The following is a 23,057-nucleotide window of genomic DNA, read 5'->3' as shown; positions in this document are numbered from 1 at the left end:
GTCATAAAATGTAATTTTGGGTCTGTCTAACCCATATATACCTCTCACCAACAAGATATTTAAATGTTGTTGGTATAAATTTGTCCACTCACAATAACACCTACAAATTAGTTATTGAACGCACATTGAACCGTTCGTACATAATAAGTTCTTGATTAATTTAGAAAGAATATTTGATCATATCCGCTATAAGTTTTGGGAGTTCTAGATTTATTTAACTCGATGCATTACGAGTGAAAAAAAGAAAAAAAAATGAAATGTATTATAGTAGGTTTTTTCTTTACTTGTAAATAAGGCGTTTTATGTTCGATTCTCGTCAAAAGCGAATTTGAACTACATTATTAATAGCACATAGTGAAGCTTAACTCACTCGCTATTCCTTTAGTAAAGATAAACTTTTAAGACATGGGTCTCTTTAGCATTGTCTCTTTATTGCTAAAATTAGAAAGGATAACTGAATTCCCTTCCATTTATAGTTTTACTTTAGTGTAGATAAACTTTTAAGACATGATCTCTTTAGCATTGTCTCTTTATTACTAAAATTAGAAAGAACAACTGAATTCCCTTCCATTTATTGCTAAAATTAGAAATAACATCTGAATTCCCTTCTGTTTATAGTTTTGCTTTATATAGTATCTTGGGGAAAGAACCTGACTTGATTCTTATGGTCAGTGCAAGAAGATTTTTAAGTCCCAACTTTAATTGGCAAAAATAAAATATGCAAAGATTTATATAAAAGAGATAAAATATGCAAAGATTTATATAAAAGAGATAAAAAAAAAAAGGGAATTGTTTCTGGGTTCGACTCTATCGTAGCACGATATTGTTCAATTTGGACTCTGACCACACCCTCACACTTTTTTGTTTCTGGAACTCATATGAGAACTTCCCAATGAGTTTTTTGTTTCTGAAACTCACATGAGAACTTCCCAATGAATCATCAATCCTGGGATTGCTTTCATATAAACTCGCTTAATTTCGGAGTTCCTACGGAACTCGAAGCCAGTAAGCTCCCAAAAGACCTCGTGTTAGGTAGAGATGGAAATATACATAAAAGGCTTACAAGATCCTCATGCCTTGTGATGTGAGATGTTACAATTAAAATTAAAAAAAATATGAAGGAGATTTTTTTAAATGGATTATCTTAAAAGTAGGGACTGTATGTGTTTTCTATCACCTCAGTTTTTTTACACATATTTATAATTTTGACACAAAAATTGATTTTAAATTATAAAGTAATAAAGAATTGATGTAGAATTCTATATTTTAGAGAGTCCTTGAAATTTTTCTGGAAATTATTGTCATTGACTCATTGGCTCAAACTCCCAAACGCAGAGGACCACCAATCGAATGATGGCCACCATTTTTATTCTCACCACGAATAATGCAAAACGAAAATGAAGAAAATTAGAGATAAATCCACACAAACAAAAAAACAACAATTCAGAAGAAAAATAAATAAATAAAGAAAAAAGAAGAGAGAAATAAAGTGTCGTTCTCATTTCTTCGTAGTTCTTTCTCTCTCTCCCCTCTCGCTTTCTCTCTCTCCCAGCACAGAGAAGAGAACACAACAAAACAAAAAAGAATCAAGCCAAACCTGCTTTTTCCCATCTCAGAATTAAACCACGTAAATATTAAGGACCGCCATCAGAATACACAAGCTTTCTTACATTTTTTGAAAAAAGTCACAAGCTTTCACTTTGATCGGCGTCGAATTTTCATGGAGTAATAGAATTTACCCTTTTTTTTTATAATTTTTCAGCGAATTTAGGACCAACCCAGTGAGAATTGAGTCAAACGGGGAGGACCCAAGTCAGCAGAAATGGCGTCAGGCGGTCAATCGTCGGGCACCAGCAATATCAAAGCTCACCACAACACGGAGTCTATGAGCAAAGCCATTGCTCAGTACACCGTTGATGCTCGGCTGCACGCGGTGTTCGAGCAGTCCGGCGAGTCCGGCAAGTCGTTCGACTACTCGCAGAGCATGAAAACCACCAAAGATTCGGTTCCGGAGCAGCAGATTACGGCGTACCTGTCGAGGATTCAGAGGGGCGGCCATGTCCAACCGTTCGGGTGCATGATGGCTGTGGACGAAGCCACGTTTGGAGTCATTGCGTACAGCGAGAACGCCCGTGACATGCTCGACCTAACGCCGCATTCAGTTCCTATCCTTGAGAAGCCGGAGATTCTCACAATTGGGACCGACATCCGTACGCTGTTCACGCCGTCGAGCGCGGTTTTGCTGGAGAAGGCATTTGGCGCTCGGGAGATTACGCTTTTGAACCCGGTTTGGATCCACTCCAAGATTTCTGGAAAGCCCTTCTATGCAATTTTGCATAGGATTGATGTTGGGGTCGTGATTGATTTGGAGCCTGCGAGAACAGAGGACCCTGCGCTGTCGATTGCTGGCGCGGTGCAGTCGCAGAAGCTGGCGGTGAGGGCGATTTCGCAGCTGCAGTCGCTGCCGGGCGGCGACATTAAGCTTTTGTGTGATACTGTGGTGGAGAGTGTGAGGGAGCTTACTGATTATGATAGGGTTATGGTTTATAAGTTTCATGAGGATGAGCATGGTGAGGTTGTGGCTGAGAGCAAAAGGCCTGACCTGGAGCCGTACATTGGGCTGCACTACCCGGCCACGGATATTCCACAGGCGTCAAGGTTCTTGTTCAGGCAGAACCGGGTTCGAATGATAGTAGATTGTCACGCCAATCCGGTTGATGTGATTCAGGATGAAGGGTTGATGCAGCCTTTGTGCTTGGTCGGATCCACACTAAGAGCTCCTCATGGTTGCCATTCCCAGTACATGGCTAATATGGGGTCCATTGCGTCATTGGCGTTGGCGGTAATCATCAATGGAACTGATGAGGAAGCTCTTGGAGGGAGGAATTCAACGAGATTATGGGGCCTGGTTGTTTGCCATCACACCTCCGCTCGGTGTATTCCATTTCCGCTTCGGTATGCTTGTGAGTTTTTAATGCAGGCCTTTGGACTTCAGTTAAATATGGAATTGCAATTGGCTTCACAAATGTCTGAGAAACATGTTTTAAGGACGCAGACTCTGTTGTGTGACATGCTTCTGCGTGACTCCCCGACTGGCATTGTCACTCAAAGTCCTAGTATAATGGACCTTGTTAAGTGTGATGGGGCTGCACTCTACTACCAAGGGAAGTACTACCCGCTTGGTGTGACGCCTACCAAAGCCCAGATAAAGGACATTGTGGAATGGTTGTTGGCTGTCCATGGAAATTCAACTGGTTTGAGCACAGATAGTTTGGGTGATGCCGGTTACCCTGGAGCTGCCTCTCTTGGTGATGCAGTTTGCGGGATGGCGGCTGCTTATAGTACTAAAAGGGATTTTCTGTTCTGGTTTCGATCCCACACTGGGAAAGAGATCAAATGGGGTGGAGCAAAGCATCATCCAGAGGACAAGGATGATGGGCAGAGGATGCATCCACGCTCTTCATTCAAGGCGTTTCTGGAAGTAGTTAAAAGCCGGAGTTTGCCATGGGAGAATGCAGAAATGGATGCAATACACTCTTTGCAGATTATTTTGCGTGACTCGTTTAAGGACACAGAGACAAACCATTCAAAAGCTGTTATGCAGACCCAGCTTGGTGATCTGGAGTTCCAAGGGATCAATGAGCTCAGCTCTGTAGCAAGAGAAATGGTTAGGTTGATAGAGACTGCAACTGCTCCCATATTTGCTGTCGATATTAATGGCTGTATAAATGGGTGGAATGCAAAGGTTGCAGAGTTGACCAGACTCTCAGTTGAGGAAGCTACCGGGAAGTCTTTGGTTCATGATCTCGTTCACAAAGAATCTGAAGAAATTGTTGAAAAACTTCTGTCCCGCGCGTTAAAAGGTAGTCTTTTTGGACCTAATGTCTTTATTCCTGTTTAATTAGGGAGTTTATTTATGCGGTGTTATTGACATTTTTTCCAGTATTTTCTCAACATCAGTGACACCACAGCGCTAATCAAAATATAAGTTTCTTGCCAAACGTTGTCATCATAAAACTGACGCATGAAGAGTGTAGGTCAAATTTTCAAATTCTCCGAGTAAATCTTTGAATGGCACAGGATAAAGTCATAGCAATCTTGGCTACTTCAAGTGCTACATGAACTTCACTGAGATAGTTTTATAGTGATGACTTGATACCTTCTAATTAATTAAGCTTCACTGGAAAGATCAAAAAATGTTAGCCTTTCTTGTATTAGCAATGTATTGTAGTTATCGCTTGTATTCGGTCTTAATAATGCAATTCTATCTGCAAGAGAGACTTAGGTCATTACTTTTTCTCCCTTGAAACTGGTCAATTGGGTGATTGCTCAGTAGCAATGCAACAAGGGCAGAGCATGTGTTTACGTACCATATAGGTATGAATTTTGGAATGTTACCTTAAAACAAACAGGTGCATACCGTTAATGTCAGCATGGCTGATTATGGCAAAATACGGGGCTAAACACGTAATTCAACATTTATTAGTTGCTGGCCTTAAATCTCAAACCTTCTCCATCAAATTCTAACTTGAATATTTTTGTGGAGTGGAGACTCCCTGTCACCAACTGATGTTTCCCTGGTATATTTTGTTGTTCGGGCCTGCATGCCTCCTTGGTTTTGCTTTGTTTTAGAAATTGTGCCTTTGATTGTTAGTTGTTTCCCCTCTTGGGTTGTTTTAGTTTCAGTATCGTTGAATGAAATTGAATTTCCAAAAAAGAAAAGCAAAGATAAGAAAGATAGGGGGCAAAACAGCTTTTTATTTGATATATTTTTGTTTCATTATGGATGATTTGAATGGAATGATTAATATTAAGTCTGAAAGTAAGTCTATTTTTGGAAAAGGTTGGATATTTTACTACATTAGCCTTTGCAATTCAGGTGAAGAAGATAAGAATGTGGAAATCAAAATGAGGACATTTGGCCCAGAGCATGATAACAAGCCTGTTTTTGTTGTGGTTAATGCTTGCTCTAGCAAGGATTACGCTAATAACATAGTTGGAGTTTGCTTTGTTGGTCAGGACGTTACCGGTCAAAAAGTAGTAATGGACAAATTCATAAAAATACAAGGTGATTACAAGGCCATTGTTCATAGCCCCAATCCTTTGATCCCACCCATATTTGCTTCAGATGATAACACATGTTGCTCGGAATGGAACGCTGCCATGGCAAAGCTCACTGGGTGGAGCCACGGAGAAATCCTTGGAAAAATGTTGGTTGGAGAGGTCTTTGGCAGTTGCTGTCGTATCAAGGGTCCAGATGCTAAGACAAAATTCATGATTGTCTTGCACAACGCCATCGAAGGGCTAGACACAGATAAATTCCCCTTTTCATTCTTTGACCGGAATGGGAAGTATGTACAAGCTCTCCTGACAGCGAATAAGAGGGTGAATACGGAAGGTCAGGTTATTGGAGCTTTCTGCTTTTTGCAGATTGCTAGTCCAGAACTGCAGCAGGCTCTTAATGTTCAGAGGCAACAGGAAAAGGAATGTTTATCTAAGATGAAAGAATTGGCTTACATTTGCCAGGAAGTAAAAAATCCTTTAAGCGGTATACGTTTTACTAACTCACTTTTGGAGCCTACAGACTTAACTGAAGATCAAAGGCAGTTTCTGGAGACTGGTGCTGCTTGTGAGAAGCAAATTTTGAAGATTATAAAAGATGTAGATCTGGATAGCATTGACAATGGGTAAGTTTTTCTTATAAACTTATGCCATTACGTTCTTTTAACAAAATTCTTCTCACATGTCTTCTGTTTATTATCTTCTGCTAGGACTGCATTCTTATCTTGAGACATAATACAAATCACTCCCCTTGCTTTAATTGTTATTTGTATCTGTTGATTCTTTATGTGTCCACTGATCCTTTCACATCCCAGAGTCATACCTCAAGTCTTAATTTTGGGACAGTTTCATACATCCGTTAAGTTTTCTGTTAGAACTTCTGTTAATTGATGATGTGGCGCCCACGTGGACAATAACTGAGCACCACCATGTCAATATGGGCCCACTTTAATAAAAAAAAAAAAAAAAAAAAAAAAAAAAACCCATCCGTCTGCAACCCACACCCTCTCCCCCAGCCTTCCTTCACCACCAGTCTCCCCCAACCTTCCTTCTTTCCTCTGTAATTTCTTCCCCATCTCCCTCTCTCTCTCTCTAAAATGCCTCTCTGCAACCTGCAATCTGCCATCTCCTCTAACACACTCAAATTATAATTTGTAAAACCCTAATTTCTACCCATTTCTCTCTTTCCGCTGCAATTCAAAACCAAAAATTTTCAAGCTTTATAACCCATATAAAACTCAAAAAACCCCAACAAATAAAGAAAATATGAAAAGGGGCATGAGAAATCATTACCTCCTGCATGAAAAGGTTGTTGGATATGACCGGAAACCCATTGACGGAGCCATTTTCGTTGAACCTACAAGAACTCCTGACCACCCTTGGATGCTTCGCCATGTCCAAACGCTTCAGTCTCTGTGAAATTGAAGCAATTAACAACAAAAATACAGCAAGAAATTACGGGAGAACGACAAGGGCTTACCATAAATTTGAGCTTCGAAGCGAAGGAAGTTTGTGGGTGAGGAGATGGGGATCGCCATGGAAGGAGCAGAGACGAGCTTCTGAAACTGCTGTAGGCATAGTCCATCAGAGACGAGTACAGAGCCGTTTGTACAAGCTTTTGCTGTACTTACAATTTTAGAAAGAGAGGGGAATGGGGAAGAAATTGTGGTAGGAGGAGAAATATCCACATGGGTTAGGCTTGTAGGGATTTTAGAGAGAGAGGGGGATGGGGAAGAAATTACAGAGGCAAGAAGGAAGGGAGGGGGTTGGGGGAGAAGACGGGTGGTTTTGTTTTTGTTTTTTTTGTATTATTTTTTAATTTTTTAATATTGAAGTGGGCCCATATTTACATGTGGCGCTCATTTATTGTCCACGTGGGCACCATGTTATCAGCTAACAGAAAACTTAACGGATGTATGAAACTGTCCCAAAATTAAGACTTGAGGTATGACTCTGGGATGAAAAAAACATCATGTTCCAAATGTAGAAAACCACGAAACTTCAGGATAGTAAACTGAGATTAACCCTTTTTTTTTAATATAAATACTGGCACCTTAATTTTTTCATAATTGAACAGAAAAACATAATTAAGTTTCTTACTTCTTTTTAGCTTTTCAATTAGATCATTGGAGCTTGAGAAGGCAGAATTCTTACTTGGGGGTGTCATAAATGCTGTTGTTAGCCAAGTAATGTTATTGATGAGAGAAAGAGATCTACAGTTGATTCGGGATATTCCTGAAGAAATCAAAACATTGGCTGTTTATGGTGATCAAGTGAGAATTCAGCAGATCTTGGCCGATTTCTTATTGAATATGGTACGTTATGCACCCTCTCCTGAAGGCTGGGTGGAGATTCATGTTCTTCCAATCTTGAAGAAAGTACCTGATGGAATCACTCTGGTTCGTACTGAATTCAGGTGGTTTGTCTTCTCACTATTAATATTTGATTAGTTGTGGATGTTGATGGGGATGAGATAACAGAGTAATGTACACAACTTGTCCTTGCAACCTGACTTTGCCTGGTGTCCTGTGGGCTGAAATTATGTTCAACGCGTAGGGTTTAACATATATATGCTATGTGCTTTAAAAGGAGAAAGTTATGATCACGGTTTCAGAGCCAGTGACTTACTTGATGTATGTTGAATGACTTGGTTTCGTGAATAGGAGTTAGTAATGCAAAGTTCGGTTTTGTACCTAATGAACCTCTTACTTTCTATTGGCGTAGTCTAACCATAATGATTGTATGCTTCATGTAATTGCAATTTCTCTCTCCCAGCTTTCTTCACAGTAATTGCTAGTCTTGTTGGGCACTACTTACAAATTGCAACGCTTAAAATTGTCACTTTTCTTCTTACCGTTGTGATATTTAAACAACTAATCCCGTGTTTATGGTGAAGGTTGGTATGCCCTGGTGAGGGTCTTCCTCCTCAATTAGTTCAAGACATGTTCCATAGCAGTCAATGGATGACTCAGGAGGGACTAGGACTGAGCATGTGCAGAAAGATTTTAAAGCTCATGAATGGTGATGTCCAATATATCAGAGAGTCCGAAAGATGTTATTTCTTAATTACTCTCGAGCTTCCTATGCCTCGGAGACCTACAAATAGTATTGACTAGCTGATCAAACTTCCAAGACTTTACAGTTTCAAAAGGGGATGCTCCTTATTCCAAGAACAAACTGCACAGGCACCACCAAAGCCGCCGGATTCTTTTTTACTGTACTACACAGAACATATTTCTTCCCACTTTAGCAAGCGACCAAAGACCGGCGTTGGACAACACCAATTCAGCTCACCTCTGCACCACAATTATCCCCTCTTCTCAGGCTGGATGGATTCTGGAACTTGCTTATCATCTCATCGGTCGAAATTGCCCCATATTGTTGATGCTTTAATGGGGTGAGTGGATTGATGTTTGAGATGGTGATGGATGGCCGATACCCTTTGTTGTTATTTCTCATTTTCTGATGGAGAAAAGCTTTCACGTCTCCATTTTCTGCGTTCTCTCGATCTCAGATACGCAATGTGAGAAGTAAAAGATATGATACTTTTGCAAGTAAGTTTTTTCTCCTGGCAAAGGAGCTGTGGTTAATTGTCGGTTCATCGAGCAAAGAGTGTATTAAATCTAGATCCTAGCCATAGGTTATGTTGAAGGTGAAACTCGAGGCCAACTTCTAAGTTGTGTCCAGTAGACGGTAGAAGATGAATTGGTGACGATGCCTCCACAATAGTAGGTTTAAACACATGGTCTCTAAAAAAATGAAGGGAGTTTTAACGAAAAGTCCAAGGTATTGTTCATTTTAACAAAATTTATATTTTTACACAAAAAAGTCAAACCTAGTATTATTTACTTTACCTTTTATTTTGTCGTTATCATTAAAACTCAAAGTTTTCAAGCATTTTTCATTAGTTTTTCTAAAAATGAATCCCTAACCAAGGTCAACACATAACGAAGTGGACGACCCTAATGTTGTGTTGGCAAACCCAACTTCTTAGGCTGGGGGGGGGGGGGCAGAAGAGCGGATTCTTAATCCATCTAATTCATGTAACTTAATAAACTTCAGAACTCGGGGTTATTCGATCCAGTCTATTCCTAGGCACCAAATGTGACTAGAAAAAAAAGACAAAATTTGAAATTTAAGATCTTAACTTAATAAAGCAAGCGTTGGTATCGAAGTCCAAGTAGGTCATTACTTAATTTATTATAGAAATGGATATAGTTAGTATGCCTAATTAATTAAGTCAACTTGATAGGTCACCATGAGCCTTATAAGAGCTGGCTTTGTTATTGAGATAGTGATATTTTAGAGGGCATAGATTGGGGTGGTCAATTTTTTTTATGGTAAAGTTTAAGAGCTTAATAATGGTAATAATGGAAGTGTCACTTGTCCTGTTTGCTAATGATAATATTAGGGGTGTGCTATTCACGTATTTCATTTTACTTCTCACACACCTTTTGATAATTTCTGTCCGTTTATCTTCTTCAATTCATCCTATCCGACGATCGAAAATTAAAAAAGTGTGTGAGAAGTAAAATGGGGTGTGTGAATATCACATCCATAATATTATCCCCTCTAATTAGGAAAGATTTTTTTTTCTTTTATAAATGGATCAGCTAGTGGTTTTACCACGACAGTCCATCCTTTTGGTGGTCGGAAAAACTTACAAAGGCATTTCAGCCTCCTCCTGATCACTATGATGTGATTCATCAGCGCCTAGAATCGAATCCAAAACGTGCCTTGTGATATGCGGATCTGAAATTCATTCCCAACCACTAGAATACATAGTGGTAATTCTCTAATTAGGAAAGATAATTAAGAATATTTTGTTGCTGCTGCCGATTGTCTCTTTCACTCCAAAAATTGTGCGCGTGCACGCCCACGATAGTGCTGTGCACGCAAACCAAGTTCTAGTGCTACAACTTTTGTGCAACTTGCTTCTTGCTTGCTTCCAAAGTTGATAGTGTCCTATTATAAAAAAGAAAACTTTTAATGGAAAAATAAAGAAACAAATGTTGGCCGCATCAAACTAATATAAGCACGATTTAAGTGTGAGATTTTCAAGTTCTAAGAAATTGACGTAAAATCATAAAAAATAAAGTACATAATGATAGATGTGAGAGGTTAGAATTGTCGCTTGTAAGCGTTACAAGTGTATGTGAAGAAAATTTATAAATGACTCATTAAAATTAGGAATTTGTAAATCTCTTTCAAAGACATTTGTAATGCTTAAAAAGGGTATTTTTAATCCTTATTATATAATGTTTAATAACTTGACCTCAATTCCATGCGGCATAGAAATTTCTCACTCAAACATAGCTTAAGGAAGGAAAAATAATAATTGAGCAATGCCTTATTACATACAAGTCTTAATTACTTTGTTTTTTTTTTTTTAATTTTAATTTGGTTTTGAGATCTCTTAAACTTTTAGTTCGTGCCAATTCCCCTTCATTTGTCCATATTTTAGTAGGATTCTCCACTTCTATTTGAATGGTTACAATATTTACGTCAACATCTTGTATTGACTTCTTTATAAAGAGAGAAAGATTAAATGAAAAATGTGAGGGAGGAGGATGACTTAGTTTCACGATGGCCTAGCAATACTGTGATTCAAATTCGCCTTTGGCAATAATCAAACTTAACTTACGACCTCTCACTTAGAAGTGAAGAGAAATATTACTAGATCGAAGTACTAAGTGACTACTCTGTCCATTATAGACAGTAAAAGTTTTTGAACTCGTTGCAAATCAGCAAGCTTCAATTCCTCTTAATTTTTTTCTTCTCATAACTCAGTTATCATAATTTCAACTATTTAACAATTTTATTTGTGAATGTAGTACTTCTTTTTTATGAATATGCCACTAGAAGTTGGCCATGTACATTGCACGCGATTTAGATAAAAAGATCACGACAGAATTCCCACTTGCACGAATTGAAAGCATAACGGAAGTCAAAACCAAATTGGAAGTTTGAAGGGCAAGGAGGAACAAAGTCCTAAATTCCGCTAGCTCAAAACAAATTCTAAATGTTATTTACGCACATGAATAAGAATAAATACAAGACAAATATTAAACGTTGCTTGCACGTGAATGATTGTTAACACAAACATTAATAACTCACATTAGTCTACACAAATGTTGAAAGTAAAGCTCAAAATGTACGATTAAAAGACACATGTAACATAAACACAAGCTCCAAACGAAATATTTGGTAAGACTGCATGACTAAAACAACTTTTACTTTATATAAAATTGCATGAAGTTAGATGAGCTTGTGAGATTAAAAACTTTCTCTTTTCCACATGACATTATAATATTGGAGTGGAGGGCTCCACAATGTATCACATCAACATACTAACAAAATTTTCAACGGAATTCAAAACGATTGACGATATTGATTTGCAACATCCATATTTAGAGATGACATTGATCAATTTTTAACTTCAGAAATTATCTTAATGAAGTGAGTTAATTTCAAAGACATTTGTGATAAAAACATTATTATTTATTTAAGAAAAGAGTAAACAAGACCCGATTATGCAAAATTTAAAGAGGAAGGAACATAGTCAAACCCCAATTAGTGGTTATGTTTCACCACTCTTTCAACCCATAGGGCCATAGATGCAATGAATTTTCAAGGTCTTCAGAGAAAGTGATGCCAAATAAGCAACAGATACCCCTCTCCATTCACGGCATATAATTCCATGGTAGATCCAGTTTTCCTAAATAGGCAAAAAATTGCACTTGATTAATTAGACAACTTTTAGATTTAGACTCCAAGGTTGCCCTTTTCTCGTGATACGTATGAACACAAATACTTCATATGAGCTCACAAACCTAACCTTATCCGTCCTTTCATGTTTTGAGGTTGAAAAAAGTTGGCGGGAGGGGAGGTTACCTCATCTCAAAGTTACAACATGCCGCAAGTGGAGGTGTCGCTGGTAGCGGATTCGAACTTAATCATTGATCTAGCAAATATAATCATCTTTATCAACTCAACCAACCCCTATTAACGTCTATTTTTTTAATTATATATGTTTGTTTCCATAGATAAAACACAATTTTGTTACCATAATAGAACTCGTTTGGATGTGCTTTTGAAATGACTGAAAGTGTTTTTGATGAAAATATTTTTAGAACCAATCATTAGTAAAGATGAATGTAAATTCTGGAAAAGTACTTAAAGTGCTTTTGAAATCCAAAAATATTTTTTCTAAAAATGTTTTCAATTATTTTAAAATACACATTCAAACGAGCTCATAATTAAGTTGGGAAGTTAATTATAAGCTCGTTTGAATGTAGGTGAACTATAAGTCAGTTCAATGAACAATGTGCAATTGCAAATGAAGTAATCTTAACCGCAAGTTAATCCAATCCCAATATATTAATCCCGATTTGGGAGGACCAATTAGAACTCAGAAAATAAAGGGAAAGTTAATGGACGAAAAGGGACATTGCCCACTTGGGATTTATTTTGTACAATATTTTTGCATGGAGTCCGAAAAAAGGAGGAGGAAGGTGGCGGGATAAAAAGAGGAGCGGAAATAGTCCAATTTGGAGGGCCTTTTAGGGGAAAAGGCAAAGCCTGGTTAAAAACCTAAACGCAGCAGCTCGCGTGCAGAGGACGCTGATCTCCGATTGGACATGGGAAGGGGATTATCTAACAATGATTGGTTGGTGTTCGTACTCCCGTATTTAGCGAGTGGATCATCATTTTCAGAATTTAGCATGTAAATTAACTTCTGGTCTTAATTGTTAAGATTCAGATGATGATGGGATAAAAAAAAAAAAAAAAAATTAGGGAATAGGAGGAAACAGCTAACCGCCCAAAAACAAGAGAGGGGAGAGAGAGAGAGAGAGAGAGAGGAGAAGGAATAAGCTAAACCTAAAAGAGGAGGGGGAGGGAGAGGGGAGAGAGAGAGAGAGAAGGAATAAGCTAAACCTAAAAGAGGAAGGGGAGAGAGAGAGAGAGAGAGAGAGAGGGTGAAGAAGAAGAAGGAAGATGAAAAGCAGAATGCTAATATGTTATTTGACCTCTCAAATCAGCTAGTAATTGACTGCACTTATTATACAAGCAAAGGAAAAAGAAGAGCAGTTATTGGAGAGAGAGAGAGAGAGAGAGAGAGAGAGAGAGAGGGAGGGAGATTCATCAATCAATACCTCTGAGTCTGTCTTATCAATTTCAACCCCCATACTTGCTTATAGCTTTCAAGATCATAATCTCAACTGGGTGTCCATTGTTTTCAAGTTTTTTATTGGAGTAGAAGAAAACTGAGAGAACCCATGAGTCTTCTTCCGTTTGAGGTCGGTTTGCTGCCATTTCCAGAACTGGGTTCTTCATTTCATTGAAGATTTTCAACTGGGTTGGTGGGTTTTGGTGCAAAGCTTCAAGCTTTGGTGCTGCCATGGATACTCCGCCGGCGGAGGAGCTTCTGAAGAAGATCCAAGTGCTGGAAGCGGGTCAGGCCGACCTCAAGAAGGAGATGACCAAGCTCAGGCACTCTGAGGATGTCAAATCAGAGCACCAGAGGGCCCACTCCGTCTCGCCACAGCGCTCAAGGTTCTCGTCTGTGCCCAGAAGGAGAGTCGCTGGGGGCGGCGGTGCTGCTGGTAATGGAAGTCACGATGCGGCGGCTTGGAAGAGAGGGTCTTCTTCATTTCGGCATTCCTCGCCGCTTCAGAGGGAGAGCCGCAGCCATGATCCTCCCACTGGAGGCAGTGGCGGTGGCGGCAGTGAAGGAAGCAGTAGCACCGGACCTTCAGCTGTGAACTTTACGGACAGGCAGTATCTGAACATATTGCAGTCAATTGGGCAATCTGTGCATATATTTGATATCAATGGGCTTATAATTTACTGGTAAGTAGCTCAATCAAGGCTTGGTTTTGCAGATTTTGATGTTCATTTGTCTACTTTTTTGTATTGGTAAATTTTATCTGTCACTAGCATGAATTGCTTGATATTTTTCTAGTATTTATTCGATTACTGGGTGGTTATATAAATTCAACTCTGGTTGCAAATGTGAATTGTTGGTTCGTTGAATTGAGATTGACTGTATATATGTTGGTTGTGATGCTGAATTTCTGTTGATGAAACTAAATTGATCAGCATTTGATTATTTTCGTATAAAAATTCCTCTTTGAAATATGGTTTTAGTGTTAGAAGGTATCAACTTGGTGCATTTGGGAAAATTGAATATTGCAGGAACAAAACTGCTGAAAATTTATATGGTTATTCTGCGGCTGAGGCCCTTGGACATAGTCCCATTGAGCTCTTAGTAGATCCTCAAGACTATGCTGTAGCAAACACTATAATCCATCGTGTCAGCAAGGGGGAGAGCTGGACTGGGCAGTTCCCTGTCAAGAACAAAGCTGGGGAGAGGTTTACGGCTGTTGTAACAGATACTCCATTCTATGATGATGATGGCACTTTTATTGGGATTATTTGCGTGTCAAGTGATATCCGGCCCTTTCGAGAAATTAAGATTCCAATGTCAGGAGGAAAGCCCCCAGAATCAGATTCAAGCTACAGCCGGTCTAGAGCTCGTGTTACGGCTAAACTTGGCCTTGATCCTCAGCAGCCTCTACAAAATGCCATTGCATCCAAAATAACAAATTTGGTTAGTCTTATAGTTTCCGTGTTCCTTTGATTTATTATTCACTAGCGTATCCTGATTGTTAGAGTCCTGAAACAGGCATCCAAAGTGAGCAACAAAGTAAAGTCGAAAATTCGGGTGGGAGAAAACAACATAGATCCCGAAGGTGAGAGCGATTGCCATCATTCTGATCATGGTTCAGATTGTGTTCTCTCTGATCATAGGGAGGATGCGAATTCAAGTGGGGCTAGCACACCTAGAGGAGATTTGCCCCTATCTCCTTTTGGAGTATTCTCCAATATTGATGAGAAGTCTCCAGGAAAACCCTACAGAGATTCTGGTGATGAGAGTGAAGGAAAACCTTCGATCCAGATGATGATATCCTCGAAAGCAGAAACATGGATGGGTAAGAAAGGGATATCATGGCCATGGAAAGGAAATGAGCGAGAAGGGCAAGAGGCTAAGAATACTCGTTTTGTTTGGCCTTGGTTGCATACTGAACACGAGAATGATTCAGCTCATCAGAAGAATTATTTTGGTTCAAAACCAGAAAGTCAGGTGAATGAAAATAACCGGACTCCAAATAATGAGGCCACAGGATCCTGGACCTCCTCATTTAATGTTAACAGCACAAGCAGTGCCAGCAGCTGTGGAAGTGCTAGCAGCAGTGCTGTGAATAAGGTGGATGTAGACACTGACAGCCTGGACTATGAAATCCTATGGGAAGACTTGATGATTGGAGAACAAGTTGGGCAAGGTAATCATATTTCCAGTGAACCGTCATGCTTCTGAATTATTGATATTCTTCATTCTGGAAACTGTTTAATTGATGTTGGTAAAGCATGCCTGTAATCACCCAAATGAGCAAAGGTGATTAAGTTAATTGTCCAAGGTATATATGATCTTTCCCAAATCATCTACTGTTTTCTTTGAATCACTAATGACATGGGTAAATGACTTTTTAATTTCCAAAACATTCATCTAATGTCCATTTTTTTTCAGTAGCTAGAATTGGTCATCTTGACCAAACAAAAGTTCTCTTGAACTTATGCTCCTTTCTCTTGCAAGTTTATGATTTTATGGTTTGCTTGGTTGAATTTCTTCCTGACATGTATTTGCTGTTTTCCTCCATTCTGCAGGATCATGCGGAACCGTATACCATGGTCTGTGGTATGGATCAGTATGTTCTTTTACTCTTTCTTTGGTTAATCTTCACTTTTAAATGGATGCCCAAAAAAATAGTTCTAGATTTAACTAAAATGATATGGTCGAGTGATGATTTCCATTTACTCTTCTTTTCATAAAAAAAGGGAAAAGATAGTAAAAGAATTCCAGTTACCCTAGTGAAAGACAAAATGCAGTTCAATGTGCAAGAAGTAAAAAAAAAAAGCTCCGCAAATTTCTTCATAACCATAGGGTTTTCATGCCTACATATTTTGCATAAAGCATGAAATTGGATGAAATGCCATATATACCACTCAAAGTCTCTGATACATGTAATTTTTTTTTTGTTGAATTATATTTTTGCAGTATAACTATAAGTGAGCGACTTATTTATTCACACGAACTAGGAGTAATATCAATGATGCATGTGGGATGTTCATCACCTTTAGATTATGGAATGTGAGGAAGCATTAGGAGTACATTGAGCATGTATTCTTCATGTGTGATTTAATGGTATCTTTGCTCTTATAGGATGTTGCTGTCAAGGTATTCTCCAGGCAAGAATATTCAGAAGATGTGATATTTTCCTTCAGACAAGAGGTGTGATTCTCTTGAAGCCTGTGGGATTATGTTTGAAATACTGTAAAAATATTCCTTTACTTTTTTCCTTTATGGTTAACTTTGTGATTGTCATTCATTTTTGTTCAACACTGATATCACAATTTGGTATTGTTTATCAAGGTGTCTCTCATGAAAAGGCTTCGACATCCAAATGTTCTGCTTTTTATGGGAGCTGTGACTTCACCTCAGCGTCTCTGCATCGTAACTGAATTCCTCCCTCGGTTGGTTCTAAACTTCCCTTTCTGAAATATCTATCTTTGCCAGTATTTATATTCAGGTTTATCATTTCAACCAGTGTATTAGTATTTCATGCATATTTTCATTCTAAAGTACTTCTGAGCTGACCGTGCCTCTTGTATCAATATTTTTTTCATGCAGTGGAAGTTTGTTTCGCTTATTACAAAGGAACACATCAAAACTAGACTGGAGACGACGTGTTCTTATGGCGATGGATATAGTGAGTATTGAGTAACAATACAAAAATGATATATATATATATATTATATGATTACAGATCTAGTACCCCACCCCCTTTCTCCTTGAGAAAGAAGCAAGATGATCTGGGAATTTTGTTATATGTTGTTTTTCTTTTCTTTTCTTTTCTGTTGTAATGTTTTAGTCTCTTAGGATTTTGCATCTCACTACCTTTCCACAGGCACGAGGCATGAATTATCTTCATCATTTCAACCCACCTATCATTCATCGAGATCTGAAGTCATCAAATCTCCTAGTTGATAGGAACTGGACGGTCAAGGTCTGTCATCCGCCACGTTTCTATTTCTAAATCCTTCTCCATGAGTTTTTCTTCTTGTGCTTTTACAGCCGTTTGATCAAGTTAAACAATGACCCATTTGTTGTTATCTGAACAGGTTGGTGATTTTGGTCTTTCACGTCTTAAGCATGCAACATTTCTCACAACCAAGACTGGGAAGGGCACGGTATTTCAACTCACACCACTATATCCTCTTTACTATATATTAAACCAATCAGTCGAAATGTTACCATGTGAGGTTCTCACTTTAATATGCCAATTTTCTCATTTGTAGCCTCAATGGATGGCACCAGAAGTTCTACGTAATGAACCCTCAGACGAGAAGTATGTTGCCATTGTTCATCTGGAATATTTCCCTTAAATATTCTCTGTCCTTCTACGGCTTCTCTAAACTACATTTATCTCTTCGTGATGTTTGGAACTTCGGATGTAAACAGGTCTGATATATACAGCTATGGGGTGATATTGTGGGAGCTTGCTACTGAGAAGATCCCTTGGGATAATCTGAACTCAATGCAGGTATTGTTTTCTTTGGGAAAAATATCTTGGTCGCATCTTTTTCAAATATGCTGTGTGTATGTATGAACAACAATTTATTTAGGGTACTTGTAGGTGATTGGAGCTGTAGGGTTCATGGACCAAAGGTTAGAGATCCCGAAGGATGTGGACCCACAATGGACTTCTTTGATTGAGAGCTGCTGGCAGAGGTAGTAATTCTTTCCATGCTCGGTTCATTTCATATATTAGATTCGTGGATTAAATTCACCCTGAAAGATGAAACTCAGTTCTCGTCTCACTTTGCCCCCTCCCATCAACTCTGTTTAAAAGTGATATCGGTCACAAGAGTACGGCCCACTGATTTGCCGAGGTGTTAGCCATATAATTAGAGATATTTTATTGTTGTCAAAAGGTATTCAGTCTGATTTTTGTGGGTGGGTTTCTATCATTTATTGGTAAAGGGTGGTTGGCATGCGTTTGTTGTCATCAGAAGGTCAAGCTTAATTGTTTATTCAATGCTGTATGGTGTTTAACAAGTTGAACTGAAAACTAAAAACGAAATAGTTATCAAACGGCCCCTCAAATTTTTAAGTCAAAACTTTGGTAAAACGGCTAATGTGCTGATATTCCAACTTGAATGAAAACCAGTGATGCAGCTGCCAGGCCAACATTTCAAGAACTGCTGGAGAGGCTCAGAGACCTGCAGAGACAGTACACTATTCAGTTCCAAGCAGCGCGTACCGCCGCAGGTGATAACACCCCGAAAGAATTGTAGCCCCTCCCAGCTGGATCTTTATGCTGCACCAGTGTTTTCACTTCCCTACAACTGTGTGGATGAATTGAAGCAGAACAGTGACAAAAAGGGTAAATTAGCCAGAGACAGCCCACAAACGGCATGTCGTATTGGAACCACAAAGTTGGAAAGTCAGATGGCACAAACGGCATGTCGTATTAAAACTGTTGATGGGTTTGGTTGTGTGATGGTTAATGTGTGGGTGCAGTGCGAGAGGAAGTCATGTCGGTTGGATTGGATCACATGATAATATGTCACTAGTTTTTGTGATTTATAAAAAATGTAAAAAAATGAGGGTTAAAAAAAAAAAAAAACTTGGCAGCCGGTCAGTCTATTCATTTGAGTAAATAGAGTGATCAATCTCTCTTTGCATTATTTACTATCTCTATTACTTTTACTTTTTACCATTTTTAGATGGGATGATCTTTTGCGGAATAAAGTTGGAAATTCAATGGGTGGTTTGTCGATGTTGTGATTTGCAATGGTTGTTACTTGTTAAAAACAAGTACCACTAAAATGTGGTCAAACTAACGGTTAAACGGTGCTCTTTGATTCAATTTGAGCGCAAAATGAAAAAACCAAAACCAAAACCAAACCAAACCACCATTGAATCATTCGGCTAGATTCGGCTCGAGTTAGAGCGTTTTTATGCAGGCTAAACCAAACCAGGTGCAATTTGGTTCAATTCGGTCCAAAAATACTTTTATTTTTATTTTTTTTGTAGTGCTATAAGGTTTAAATGGTTCGATCGGTTTTGTGCCACTCTAACAGTGGATGAGCAGTGCTACACAGGGCACTGCTCACAGGACAACGAGAGATTTGACCATTTACGAATAGGAACCCACAGTTCATCAACGGTCAGAAATCATCTGCGCACGACTTACCTTTGCAAAACCACATTGGTATTAATGTTGCAGGTCAACAGAGGAATTCTCTAATTTGTGCCAACAAATTGATAATATCCACCGCAGCAGAAAAGGTTTCGAGAAAGAAGTTTACTTTGAAGATAGGGTTAGGCCAACCACATAATATGATAGTAACAGACAAATATGGGCTGGAAAATGAACACACTTTATAATTGTCATGGAATCTTATCTTCGGATTAGGATGGCCACTCCTGCCACTGGTCTAAAGGTAAAGGCTCCCTCTTGGTGACTAACAATTTCTGTTAAGCGGTAAAAAAGTTGAAGTCGCAAGTGCCTTGTAGCTTAGTTGGTTATTCATCCTCGCATTGTACACGAGGGCCTATGTTCGACTCCCCCTCCCCAGCCTCCCCCGTCACCAATTGTTTCCGAAAAAGAAATAAATCTAACTCAACTGATGCCAAACATGAAATGAGTCACTAAGGTGCATGTTTCTGAATAATTTATCTTCGCAACTCACAATACAACAACGTAATTGTCATTCAATATCTGAATATATCTGAAAGCGTTGAGGATGCAAAATTTGAAGCAAAAAAGAAACCCAAATTCTTATCATACTTTGGAATTCATTTCTAGCGAAGCAAGTGTCGAATGGCAGCAACGGCATCACCCTTGTGCTCCCGCAAAGTCCTCTCAGCTACCTTCTTGTCCAACTCCAGTTCATTTGCGATTATGTCAACATCGCCTGCATTGATCTTCACTGCAGCCAATTCCTTCTCCCTGTAAATTGTAACGAAGCAAGCTTTACAACATGGGCATGCCAGTCTCAACAAATAACAAGTTCATCTTATGCTTATGTTGAACATCATAAGATCCAGTTACTACAATTCACACCATCGAAAATGTAAATTTACTGCTACCCCCACCTTCAGTTCTATCCAAAACCCCAAATCAAGTCAACAATTTTATACAAATTTCACGACGACAATTGTTAATGTTAGTGAGAAACAGTTCAAGAATCGAACAGTATAAAAAATAATCCATCACCTATCAACTATTAACTATTAACGTCGGGTGTAATGACAGTCGTGTTCAGCCTTTATTCTCTTCAAATTGGTGCTTTTTAAGTGGATCTAACAATTATTTTCGCAACGGGCTAGTAACTCATTTGGTTAAGAGCATTCAGCTCGAGGTCCCGAGTTCAATTCTCCCCTCCCCATTATCGCTTGTATATACAAAAAAAAAAAAAAAAAAGAAAAAAAAAGAACCTATTGCTTTCAAACCCTTACTATTGAGTAACAAAGAAAATTTAATCTTTTAATAGCATACGAATCAAACTCGATCATAAGTTAATTCAAGATTGAAAATTTTGATAAATACAAGTTTAGTAAATTGGAATATACCGACCTCAATCGCATAGCATTCCTGTCGGCTTCGGAGGAGGCGGCGATGGAAGCCATGGCCTCCTGGACGCGGGTGGAATCGAGCTGGCGATCTTCGACACGGTCAGTGAGCTTATCGAAGGCTTTGCTCTGCTGCTGCAAGTCCTTGGAGTCCACCACCATCTCCACTCCTTCTCCACCTCCCTCCATTTTTTTCAGATTCTTCGATTTCGATTGCGGTTTCTTCGTGTGCTTCTCGCGATTCAGAAACTGAAATTTGAAACCCCCTTCTGTATTTTTGAAGGAATTTGGTAAAAACCCTAGCTTTTGCCCTCGTTTGAGAATTGAAGACTTGAAAGTGGTGGTGACGGGCGGTGGCTGAGAATTGGGGGCTGAGGAGCATGTCAATAGCGGGCTAGAATTTCATAATGGCCCAACAAGAATTAGATTGGGCAATCATGGCTATTCAGCCCTAATATTGGGTGTAAAGTCAATAATCCCAAGAGTGTGATATTTTTTTTTTTTTTTGCTTTTTATCAACCTTTTATTTACACTAAAGGGTGTGTATTAAATTGGTATTAAACTCGTTATTCAAAAGATTTGAACTTAAAAATTCTCACCTTACAAATAAAGAGGAATATCGTGAATTGTAGTACTAAAGGGTAACCAAAGAGTGTTATATTTGTTGTTGGTCGATTACATATACTTTGGAGTCAATGACAATTTAATTTCCAATTAAAAAAATAAAATAATTTTACTTAGACTACTAAAAGATGAGTAGGAATTTCTTCTCAAAATTGGCCCGGTTCACAGAACTTCGTGCTTATAATTCGAACCGGTCATATTATAAATCACTATGTGAAGATTATCTCTATAAAAAATCAATATAAACTAAGACCATTTAGGGGCCGTTTGATACTCATTTCACTTTTAGTTTTGGTTTTCACCTTTTTGAAAACTGAAATCTTGTTTAGTAGCTACCTTCAATGTTCAAAAACAAAAAAAAAAAAAATTTGAAAACTACTTTCAAGTTTTTACTTTTTATTTTGTAAGAATTAAAAATTAAAAGTAGTTATCAAACAATATTTTAATCTTCTATTTTCAAACAAGTGAAAACTAAAAGCTAAAAACAAAATAATTATCAAAATGCCCATAGTTAATCAACTGATACAAATAAATAGACGGTTTGTTTAGTCAAGCCTTCAAACCACATCTAAAACTAGGCCCAACTTGATAGACAAATGAACAAGGGGGCCATATGTGCCAATTTATAATTGTATGGTTGGCCTTTTTTTTTTATTTTTTTTATTTTTTTATTTTTTTATCAAAATAAAAAAGATACGGATCAAATTGTTACTAAACCTGAACCCTAGGGTGCAAAGTGTAAATCAATACAGTTTTTAATTAGGTCAACTGAGAGTTTAATTGGATCAAATAAAACTTAGATTAGGCAAAATCGATGCTTCGTCCTTTTTTCACATAAGCTTCCGTATTAAGCTTGACCTATCAGTGATTACACTACCCAAGGGTGATACAACCCAAGCTCTACGTCTTCCTCAATGTAGCAGTAATGGTGCATTTCTTGTTACAATCAATCACAACATCAACAACCACTTTCCTTTTACAACTTCCCTAATATAGTAACTAGGTAGCTTATCCTCTAAGCCACCGACTAACTAACTAACTAACAACCTCATCTGATAAGCCAACCCCCAATTCCTCCTAATCAGCATTGCCACATCACCAGCTCAACGTGTTGAGTCCGCAAGTACACAGAATCCTATCAAAGGGAAGCCTCAAGTGTTGTGAATAAGTGGAGTTTTAAGCCACTTAGTATTATGGTGTACTGATATTTGTTGAGAGTTGTCCCACATCGGTGAGGGACAAGGTTTGCTATGTGCTTATATGATCTTGGGCTACTCCCCATATTGCCAATTGTTTTTATGGTGAAACCTCAATTTCATCAATATTCATTTTCACTTGTAAGTGAGAGGTGGAGTTTTAAAGTCGACAGCTGAATTTCTTCAAAAGTTCAACTAATCCAGATTCAACTTGACAATTGATCTAATCCTTTGAGATCGTTAGATGATGTTTACGTGCCATGCAAATCCCATTTTACACAACAGAAGTGTTGTCGGTGGTCCAGTTAATCAAGTTGACTAAACTAGTCACATGGATTTTCTTCTCTTTTTGCTAGCAAAATCATATGGATATTTACTATTAGGTAGCTATTTCCAGTGTTATTACAACTGAGCCCTCTATATGTCCCTAATATAATATACAGTACCAGGGGTATATTTAGACTATCATGCCT

General features: G+C 38.4%; 3 protein-coding genes across 5 annotated transcripts; 2 read left to right on the top strand and 1 right to left on the bottom strand.

Annotated features, from left to right (window-relative positions):
- The first annotated feature begins 1,512 nt into the window (after window positions 1-1,512).
- Window positions 1,513-8,730, top strand: LOC103928909 (phytochrome B-like). Of its 2 annotated transcripts, none has more exons than XM_009338024.3 (4): window positions 1,513-3,863; window positions 4,880-5,687; window positions 7,184-7,477; window positions 7,958-8,730. In XM_009338024.3, the coding sequence occupies exons 1-4, from the start codon at window positions 1,823-1,825 to the stop codon at window positions 8,175-8,177; spliced, it is 3,363 nt and encodes a 1,120-aa protein (XP_009336299.1). In that variant the 5' UTR covers window positions 1,513-1,822; the 3' UTR covers window positions 8,178-8,730. The 2 variants fall into 2 exon arrangements, with proteins under 2 accessions (XP_009336299.1, XP_048428004.1); XM_048572047.1 differs by having other exon boundaries at window positions 7,172-7,477.
- Window positions 8,731-12,933: 4,203 nt separating this feature from the next.
- On the top strand, window positions 12,934-18,873 carry LOC103961300 (RGS domain-containing serine/threonine-protein kinase A). Of its 2 annotated transcripts, none has more exons than XR_007253662.1 (13): window positions 12,934-13,914; window positions 14,260-14,674; window positions 14,750-15,407; window positions 15,790-15,830; window positions 16,346-16,414; window positions 16,556-16,656; window positions 16,814-16,892; window positions 17,091-17,189; window positions 17,305-17,373; window positions 17,482-17,531; window positions 17,645-17,726; window positions 17,809-17,914; window positions 18,354-18,379. XR_007253662.1 is itself a non-coding variant. In XM_048572049.1 (13 exons), exons 1-13 carry the CDS (start codon window positions 13,463-13,465, stop codon window positions 18,478-18,480), a joined length of 2,337 nt encoding a protein of 778 aa, XP_048428006.1. In that variant the 5' UTR covers window positions 12,935-13,462; the 3' UTR covers window positions 18,481-18,873. The 2 variants fall into 2 exon arrangements, 1 of the variants encoding a protein (XP_048428006.1); XM_048572049.1 differs by having other exon boundaries at window positions 12,935-13,914; window positions 17,820-17,914; window positions 18,354-18,873.
- A 960-nt stretch (window positions 18,874-19,833) lies between these two features.
- On the bottom strand, window positions 19,834-21,219 carry LOC103961299 (huntingtin-interacting protein K). Its single transcript, XM_009373845.3, has 2 exons — window positions 20,769-21,219; window positions 19,834-20,141 (listed from the first exon to the last, which is right to left on the bottom strand). Exons 1-2 carry the CDS (start codon window positions 20,951-20,953, stop codon window positions 19,994-19,996), a joined length of 333 nt encoding a protein of 110 aa, XP_009372120.1. The 5' UTR covers window positions 20,954-21,219; the 3' UTR covers window positions 19,834-19,993.
- Between the last annotated feature and the right edge of the window lie 1,838 nt (window positions 21,220-23,057).

Source organism: the organism of the source record quoted next, unplaced genomic scaffold, assembly GCF_019419815.1.
Source record: "Pyrus x bretschneideri cultivar Hongxiangsu unplaced genomic scaffold, Pyrus_bretschneideri_v1 Contig6, whole genome shotgun sequence".
In the NCBI taxonomy this organism is placed as follows: Eukaryota; Viridiplantae; Streptophyta; class Magnoliopsida; order Rosales; family Rosaceae; genus Pyrus; species Pyrus x bretschneideri.
This window is presented reverse-complemented; position numbering and strand designations above follow the sequence as displayed.